Here is a 9,184-nt window from a genome sequence, read left to right as displayed (position 1 = left end):
GCCGTGTAGTCATGACATTTCTGGCTGGTGAGCGCAGGCTGGCAGCCAGCACGGGCGGGCACGGGCTCTGCTGCCCCGCGCTGCCTCCTGCCTTACCAAACTTGGTGCGGGCTGCGGTGCCTGGGGAGCGCCGTGCGGGGCGGACATGCCAGCGATCCTGCTCTTCTGGAGCCGCGCGGAGAGGTACCGCTGCCCTCCCTTCCCCGGCAAACAAACTTTTCTGCCCTTCCTCGCTCCCCACGCCCGCCTCGCTCCCGGGTTTCCGGGCCCCGGGCTCCCTCCGTCTCTCAGCCCGGCTCTCGGGGCTCGTTTGCAGGGACGGGGTTCTTTCCCGTCCCAGCCGGGAGTCTGCAAAGGGGGGGGCTTCGTTTGCTTGCGGGAGCCACGGGACGAGCCAGGGAGCGCGGGCTGGGAGGATGATTCCCGTTATCCGGGGCAGGCAGCCGGGCGTGCCGGGGAGAGCTCGCCCGTGTGCCCGCAGGGGACCGTGCTGGCATCCCGGAGCCGCCCCGACGCCGGGGTGACGGGAGCCTTCGGGGTATCGGTGAAAGCGGCTGCACCAAGACAGCAAAGCGTTTGGGAGCCGGCTGCCGGGGAGGGGAGGGGAGGGGAGGCAGGGCTGCGAGAACAGCGCAGACACGTTTAACCTTGAGTCTTCCCGGGGAGGACAACCGGGTCTCGAGCAGCGAACGTGACTTTTCTCCGACTTCGCCGCGTCCCCGCTTTGCCCGTCTCTGATTTGTCTGCGGGGAAAGCGGCGCTGACACGGCGGAGACGTCAAGCCATTCGTTTCTGATGCAGCCCGGGGACCGCCAGGTCCCCGTCCTACCGGTCGGGCAGGGAGCCGTCGCGGTCTCCCGAGGGCGGGTCGTTGGGACGCGGGGTCCCGCCGCGCTCGGAGGCTGGCCTCCGGAGTTACGGGGCCGGCGCTTGCGTCGCTCAGTCCGAGGAAACGGCGAGAAACCAATTAGAGGAAAATTGCCGCTTGTCAAGTGACTTCTTCTTTGAATGGTTTCTTCCCCCGTGCGGGCCCGGGGAGGGGATTGCCGGAGCGCGCACAAAGGAGAGCGCGTCTACCCAGGACACCGGCTGCGATCTGAGCCGCGCTGCCTGTCCTCGGAGCAGAGTTCGGCACGGTGGTTCCCGCGGATGGGAAATGCCTCGTTCTCCCTCGACGCGCCGCTCCGCTCGCAGGTGTTGAGCCGAGCCCCTCGGCGCTGCTGGCCCGCGCCGCGAGCAAGCGAGCGAGCTCCTCTCTGCGTCCCGTCCGGTCCCGTCCCGCCGGCCAGGCCAGGCAGGGGTCTGTTTGGGTAGCCCTCAGCTCTGCAGGGGTGAAGCAGCTCGTTGCCAGCATTGATGTTTAAAATAAAGCTGGAGCCTTTAAAAATGACGGCCTGGACTCTGAATGCGTTCATGAAGTTTCGGTAAGTGGCTTCGCCTCCCCCCTGCCCCGCGTCCGCTCGGGGTCGCCGTGAGCGGTCCCCTGACACAGGCTCCCGTCGCGTGACGACCTGAGCGCGGGGAGCGCGGGATGGAAAATCTTACCCGGCCGTGCCGGGCGGCCCCCTTCCCTGACCGTATCGGCGAGGGATTAGATCAGAGGATTGCTATCCTGCTGGCTCACCGAGCCAGAGCTGATGCAGCCTGATGTCACGCTGGAGGCTGGAACAGAGGTTTTTAAGGGGAGATTAGTAACGGTCTCTTTATTGTTTTTGAGGTCTCCGGCGTGAAGGTGCCTGATCTTTCCCGGAGGGGGGCGATGGTGGCGGTGATGGATTTGTGACGGGGTCGGCTCGGGGGACCGCCCGGCTGCTCCAGATGGAGCGAGACGGGAACGTGACGGCGGAGGCACGGCACGCGCAGCTGGTCCCGGGGAGGTGGGAGGCAGCTCTCCGGGGACGGAGTCGTGTTTTACCAAGGCTCACATGAGCGCTGCGTCGGAGGCGCGCCGAGCCCACCGGCTGACCTCCCGGGTCCCGTAACGCTCATCATCGGCTCCGGGCTCCCTCCGGGAGGGGACAGGGATGGGGATGGGGATGGGGGAGTCTCTGCAGCCGCTGGCTCTCCGATGCTGTGCTGGAGAGGGAGAGGGAGAGAGAGAGGAACCTGCCTGAGCATGGGCAGTAGCCAGACAAAAGGTTCCCAGGCTGCTGCACGTTTTCCTCCTCCTCCTGTCTGCGCCTGAGCCCAGGAAAGCAGCCGCAAGGTGACTGGAAGGCAGCGGCGGTGCGTGCGCCAGGCTCCCGAGCTGTAAGTCCCATCCCTTAGGAGGAGAAGCCCAGTAGCTGGCTTTCTTCCTGGACGTGCCTGGCTCTGGGACCTCCAGCAAACACGGCGGGCGTTATGTTCGCACAGCTGACAGGAGAACATGTTGGCCAGGGACTCGCTTGTCCAAGGACGTCTGGCAGCTTTTGCTGCGGGCGGGTAGAAAGGAGCTCTGTGCAGTTTGCAGTTTGGTCCGAGTGTGCAACGCTTGTCGGGCGGGGGCGTCTGCCCTGGGCAGGGGTCAGGCCCCGGAGGGGAGAGCGCCATACAAGGGGGTCGGAAACAAGCAGCCCGGATAAGTAACACCCGCCTGGATAAGACCCGGGGCTTTCACGCTTCAGGGCACTGATGGAGCAGACGTCAGGGGTCAGGAAGAAATTTGCCTTCCGCACCACGTGGCTTTTGCTTGTGGGGCAGGAATTGCATCTTCTTCCGAAGCATTTGGGAAAGGCACTGCCAGGACACGGGGGTGGGAGCCCACTAGCCTGTTCTTTATGGGGGCTGCGGCGCTCCGCTCCTAGACCAGGACCCGCTGCGCCCGGCGCTGTATGAATGCAGAGATGGACCCTGCTCTGAATAGCTTGTACTGAGATGCTGAGCCCTGGGGCACACGAGGAAACAAGGGGAGGCTGGGCGGCGGAGGGGAGAGCGCAAAGGGAGTCTGGGAGTGGGAGTCGACGTCACGCCAGCGGGTAAGGCGGTGGGGATGGGGAGAACGGGCCGTGGAGAGCGAAGGCAAATGGTTCTGGGGAGAAGGGAGTGAGCGCAAAGGAAGCGAGCCTTGCAGCAGCATTTTGGCCAGCTGAGAGGGGTGCGGTGGTGTTGCTCAAGGCCGCGGAGTAGGATGTTGCACCACTGGCGACGCAGGAAGCAGAGCCCAGACCTTGCATCAGCTGGGAGCATGGAGCAGACAGCTGGATCCCCGAGGCCAGGGGGCATCGCTTTCCCGGAGCCGGGTCCAAAAGTTCGACTTAACTGTCGATGGCGTTCTGGTCCCCCTGGATGGGGAGAGACCCGGGTTGTATGTGCATCCATGGGCGTTGGAAGGCACCCGAGGATGCCAGAAGGATGCACCGCCCTGGCAAGGGGTCTCCCATGGTGCCGGCTGGATGTGCCGCTCGCTGGATCACTCCCTGCTGCCAACTCCACCGCCCAGGGGGAAATCACGGCTTCTGTGCAAGCATCCTCCCCGCCCCCTCGGGCACGCGAGGATGCTGCTTTCAAGGGAGGAGCGAGACCAGCTGCAAACGATGAGCCATTTCCGCCTCTCCCCTCGATCCTCGCTGCCACGCGCTTACGCCAGCCACCACTGGAAGAACCACTGCCTAGCCGTGTCTGCTGCCTGTGTCCAACGTGGAGGGAGCAGTTGTCCAGCCCGACACAGGCTGGGTCGCAGCGTATGGTGGCAGCGCTGGGATGGATGGGCAGACAGTGACGCCCTCCAAAGCCGTTGGGAGCCAGCTGATGCCTAGTGGGCAGGTCTCTGAAGGAGCCATGAGCGTCTCCCAGACCGTCGCACAACGCTGCCGTGAACGAGGGAGCTGCCGGACCAGCCTCGTGCTGGAGAAAGCCTCTACCTGACCCGAACCGGTGGCTGCTGTCGCTCTTTGTCACTGCGCTTGAGTGACAGGAAGAAAAACGCCCTAATTTTATATATACCGGGGTGTTCTCGAGGCTCTAGAGACGTCACCTCTGCTCCAAACACTTCCTCTCCAAGCGTGCAACAACCTAGAGAGGATGGGATGCAACGGGGGCAGATTAGCAAGCATCCTCCCACACGGCCTTGCTCGCTGCTTTGTTCACACCCCTTGGAGAGGAGAGCCGGGGGGTCACAGGCCTTCCGGGTGGGGTCTGCAAAGGAGGCGGGCAGCGGGCGCTGGCACAGAGGCACACGCAGAGAGTGGTTCTCCGTGTCACTTGGCGGGTGGCACCAGGGAGCTCGGGACCGATGGAGAAGCGAGGGTCTGGGCATGGTCGGAGCAGCGTGGCGGTGGGTGAGGCTGGGGTTTGCCCCGAGACGCTCTGGATAGGAGTGAAGTCAAGCGAGTTGCACTGAGAACAGCGGTTATGGGGGGCCTGCATGCAGGAGCTTGGCAGGGGGAACGGACGGGGTTTGGAGGTGCTGTGCTAGGGGCTCCGGGCACGTCCGGCCCCCACCTCCGTGCTGGCCGAGAGGGACCGAGCAGTGCCAGGCCCGCAAGGTGGTGGGATTGCCAGCCAGGATGGAGGAAGGATCGGGGCAGTTTGGGATGGGAGGAGCACCATTCTGGGCATTGGGAAGGGAGGCCTGAGCCTGCACGGTGGATCGCTTCTGTGCTGGGTCTGGGAGGGCAGCAAGGGCTGCCCCAGCTGCTCCCCCAGGACCGGTCCTTCTTGGTCCTCGGTAGCAGTGCTTGGGGAGCGCTGCTGTTGCCTCTTTCCCCATCCCTGGCATCACGTGCCCGCGGCTTTCCGATGCTTTAGTATAGGCACGGCCATGTCCCCGGCTCTTGGCCTGCCTGCGTCACGGGTGGAGCGAGTCCGGCGAGGCTGTTCTCTCGGCGGCAATTTATTGCCCCGTGTGCGGGCGCGAGAGTTAGCCGTCGCCTCGGGCCACCCGGTCTTCCCAGCTCCTGGCGGCGTTCCCTCTGAGCCAGAGATTCTCTAACGCCATCGACGCCAGGCTCGAGGCGCTTTTAAAAATAGCCTCCCACCATCACAAGATGTTTCTGTCTAACGGCTTCATCCCTTTGTCTTCTTCCAACACAAATTACAGCTCTTACGCGGCGAGAAGCACTTACCGCAGCTGAACATCAATCGCTCCCGGGAACAAAGCGCTTGAAGTTCTCCTAAGGTGAACGGCACGGCGCTCACGCCCCTGCTGCCTTTCCAGCCTCCGCTGGCGCGAGGCCGAGACGTCCGGCCCGAGGTGGTCTAAGAGTGATGTGGCTTGACCCTTAACGTCACACGCGCACGGCCGGGGGGTCTGCCCGCGCTGCAGGGCACTGCTAACGAGCTCGTGTGTGCCTATAGGCTGACCTGCTGCTGCTGTTTCTCCCCGCGTGGGGCTGGGGTGGAGATTCCCCTCCCGCCTCTCGTGGGTGGGGGAGAGCGGTCCTCGGCCACAGCTCCGCGTGGTCGTTCGGCATCCTCCTAACAATGCCCTTCGCTTGCCTGGCACTTCTCACCTGTACGTCTCGAGGCGCTGCCCCAAAGAGGGTGAGGGACACTGCCCGCTTGCTGCTGCCGGGGAGGGAGCCCAGAAAGGAGGAGCATCTCGCAGGGCTGGGAGCAGCACGGAGGCGCGTTGCCTCCTGGCGCCCTGCTCTCGGCTCCAGGCGCGCGGGCGTGCAGCGGGGTCTCAGGTCGGTCCCTCGGGGCAAAAGCGGTTCTTGGGGGAGTGAGCAGGGGGGGCGCTGAGCATGGCTGGCGGCGGGGTGACGGGGTGCAGCGTCTGGTGCCCGGCGCGTGCATTACAGAGCCCTGTCTGTCTGCTTTCAGGAATAAGTACTCGGCTGCGGGCAGCAACGCCGTCATGGGGAAGGACTATTACAAGATCCTGGGCATCCAGTCCGGGGCCAACGAGGACGAGATCAAGAAAGCCTATCGCAAAATGGCCCTGAAGTACCACCCCGACAAGAACAAGGACCCCAACGCGGAGGAGAAGTTCAAGGAGATCGCGGAGGCTTACGACGTGCTGAGCGACCCCAAGAAGCGGGCCGTCTACGATCAGTATGGGGAGGAAGGTAAGGGGCCGAGGGGCGGGCGGCTACGGCACTGAACCCGGTGCGGGGATCGCGCGGTGTCCCACTTCGGTGGCTCTCCCTGTGGCAAGCAGGGAAGCGCCGTTCTGCTGCAGCAAGCAGCACTTCTCCCGGGGCGTGGGCGGCGTGTCCGGAATTATCCCCGTGATTCATCCCTGCCTCCGAAACCAGGTTACTAGTCCAGAGCTGGGAAGAGCGAGCGTCGTCTTCCTGCCCTGCTTGTCAACTGCGGTGGCTAGATCTGGTTCTCTGGTGGCTGCCCCACGGAGGGTCCAAGCCACGTGTGGGCACGTGCCCCCATCTCCTGGGCGCAGCGGTAGGGGTGCCGTGACCGGTGTGGCTCGGTTCGCCCCGGTGCCGCCGCTCGCCCCCTGAGACCAGCGGCAGGAAGCCCGGTCGGGCCTTGCTCGTGGCCATCGTTAACACGAGGGCTCTGGTGGCCGGCCAGCCGGCCTGCCCGCCCGCCCTCCCTTCCCCCTGCTTGTTCAGCGGTGCTGTTTATATTCCAGTCCCCGCTGGTCTCTGCTCTGGTACGTCCTGACCTACATGTCCAGAAGCCTTTCCCAATTAAAGTAATAGGTTCTTGTTTTGAAACCAAGTCCCGGCTGTTGTCTCCCGGTTGGCAGGGGCCAAGGAGACGTTCCACCGCACACGGCCTTATTAGTCGAACGCGGAAGATTTCGCAACCCGATTTGCTGCAGAGCAAGAGAGCAGGGAATAGCATTTGCGTTTATCAGCAAAAGAGTTTAGCACTTGAAAAAGCCGCAGGCCTGGTACGAACAGCCAGCGTGGCTAGTGGGATGCATACCCCTCAGCAGGTGCACCGGCCCCTCCGGGGCATTGCCGCGAATGTGCAGGGGTCACCAATACCTCGGTGCCCTCCGGGGCGGGCGGGAAGCTCTCCGTGCTTCCTGCAGACTCCCTGCTCCACATCGTATGGGGATCCTTGCTGCTCTTGGTTGGAGCTGCATCTTCTCCCTGGAGGGCTAAACACAGCAGAAACTTGCCAGAAAAGTTGATAGCCTCTTTGAGACAGAGTGGCAGGGAAAGCATTCCCGTACAAGGCATCCACAGCTGGGGACGTGGGTGCTGATGGAGCTACACCCGTCGTCCAGGGCAGCTGAAGTTTGAGGTGGTCTGTGCCCACGCCCTCTGCACGTTGCACACACGCGTGGCTGAGCCCGTGAATTGCGTCACTAGTGCAGTGGATGAGTTGAAAGGCAGCTCCCATCCAGACAAAGCCTTTGAGCGTGGTTGGCAGTCGTGAGGGTGGATTCGAAGGCAGAGTCGGGGAGAATGCAACCAGTGCCCGCTGGAGCATTTGTGCGAGACCGGGCAGCCTGTGCCTTTGCCATTCAGAGCCTCTCCCAGCCCATCCTTCTCCACCGGTGCCCCTCCGAGGGGTTCAGGTGCTGTCCCGCAGGGGTTTGAACTGGCACAGGTGGGAAAGGAGCCCAGGACTGCTGCTTGGCCACAAGGGACAGAAGGCACCTGGGGACTTCGCTGCCAGCAGTAGCGGCATGGCCCTAGCAGAGGTGCCCTTGGGGCACAAGGACTGCAAGGTGCCACGCAAGGGCCTGGCAGAGCCGGATGTGGCTTCATCCTGGCGTTTGAGCCCCTTGTTGTCCAGGGTTGCTGAGAGCAGTTGGTACTAGCTTGGGGCCATCACGGGGAGGTTTAATACGTGCATCTCTCCAGTAATGTGCCACGGCTTGGGCCGAAGTAGGACATGGTCATCCATGGCTGGTAGCTGTTGTGGGTTAGGAGCTGTGCCCCAAGGAGGGGGCAGGACATTCATGACCCCCAAGCTGCAGTGGTTGGCACTGGGCATGCGCAGTGCCCGCTTGTCTGAGCCTGGCATGCCCTACGGTGGGCTGGTGCTCGCATGTTGCTGCAGCTCTTGGGTCATGCTTGGCCCTGGCACTTGTCTGAAAGCTTCAGGGGCAAATTCTCTGCTCCTTGAGGCTAAATCTGCCCCCATGGGCCCTGCTCTTGGGCAGAGAGAGGCAACTGAGATGCCAGGCTTAGCATCCACACCAAGCATCCATCAAGATGCAACCGAAAAGAGCAGCCATCGGGTCTGTCCTGCGAGCACCTCCGGCTGTTACCTGGTGTAGGGCTGGGAACATGTCGGCTCTCCTGAGCCAGCGCTCTCTTGTGTCTGGGGAGCTGGAAAGCGTCCCAAAGCCCATCCTGCTTTAAGCCTGTCTTGACCCCCTCGGTCAGCGATAGGCTTGTCAAGCACATGGCTACAGGAACAGAGCCCGGGAAGGCGGTTGCCTGCAGCCCTGCATGTGCCGCAGGTTGCTTTGGGGATCCCTTGTATTACAGGCAAGATCTGAATGCAGGGTGCAGTCGAGGAGGCGAGGAGGTCTTGGGGGAGAGTGGACCCTTGAGAAGCCTTTGCTTTAAGGAAGTCAGGTAGTTACTGGAAGAGAGAAATACCCAGTTTCTGTGACATTTTCCAGCCTCGCAAAGTACGAGCCAGGAGAGCGGGTTCTCCCCCACGTCGGGACTTTGCTGGGAGTTGGGGATTTTACGTCCTCTTCCTCGCATGCCTTCGACTGACCTCCCAGCGCAGACCTGTCCCTCGCAGTCCTGAACCCTGACTCTGTTTGCACAGCGCTGGGGCCCGGGGCCGTTCTCCCTCCCCCGTGCCTCTGCCTTTGTGCGGGTGGCCAGCATGTGGGTGCTGACCGCCACGCCATCCCGGCGAGAAAGTCCTGAGTAAGCAGTTGCTCGGGGAGTTGAGAGCTTTCCCTAACTCTCTCGACGCGCCTCTGCCGAGCCACGGCCGTCCGCGCGCTTGGGGCACCCGTTAGATCACAGCTGAAACAGGCTGGAAAGAAGTAATGTATTGCTGACATCTGCAATATAGTCAGGGTGGCATTAGGGACTGCGCATATCTGTAATTTGTGGGGCTAATTGAGTCTGAAAGTGCAAGCAACTGCCTAGTCCACGTGGTCACCGGGCTCCCTAATCGGTGCCCTGTTGCGGCATTTAGCCAACTAACGGGCTGAGCTGCTCTGTGCGATGGCGATGGCTGTGGCAGGTAGGCTCAGGAGTCTGGCGTGCATCTCTAAAGCAGATTCCCCCCACGCTCCCAGCCAGAAACCCGTGGCCCTTTCTCCTGGTGCAAACACTGTTGTCTGGACCCCGTTGCCTCGTGGAGTGGC

General features: G+C 62.9%; 1 protein-coding gene across 9 annotated transcripts in view; it reads left to right on the top strand.

The window, feature by feature from the left end:
• Positions 1 to 6: 6 nt before the first annotated feature.
• Positions 7 to 9,184, top strand: part of DNAJB5 (DnaJ heat shock protein family (Hsp40) member B5) — an 18,665-nt gene continuing 9,487 nt past the window's right edge. Inside the window, exons 1-3 of one of the 9 annotated variants that reach the window (XM_006026542.3) lie at positions 45 to 183; positions 5,021 to 5,098; positions 5,746 to 5,990. In XM_006026542.3, the coding sequence (XP_006026604.1) occupies positions 5,780 to 5,990 (211 nt within the window). In that variant the 5' untranslated portion in view covers positions 45 to 183; positions 5,021 to 5,098; positions 5,746 to 5,779. The other 8 variants (XM_014521268.2, XM_025207495.1, XM_025207492.1 and 5 more) reach the window with 8 other exon arrangements.

The sequence above is a fragment of the Alligator sinensis genome, unplaced genomic scaffold (genome assembly GCF_000455745.1).
Source record: "Alligator sinensis unplaced genomic scaffold, ASM45574v1 scaffold783_1, whole genome shotgun sequence".
NCBI lineage: Eukaryota > Metazoa > Chordata > Crocodylia > Alligatoridae > Alligator > Alligator sinensis.
The sequence above is the reverse complement of the archived record's forward strand: the minus strand, read 5'-3'. Positions and strand labels throughout refer to the sequence as shown.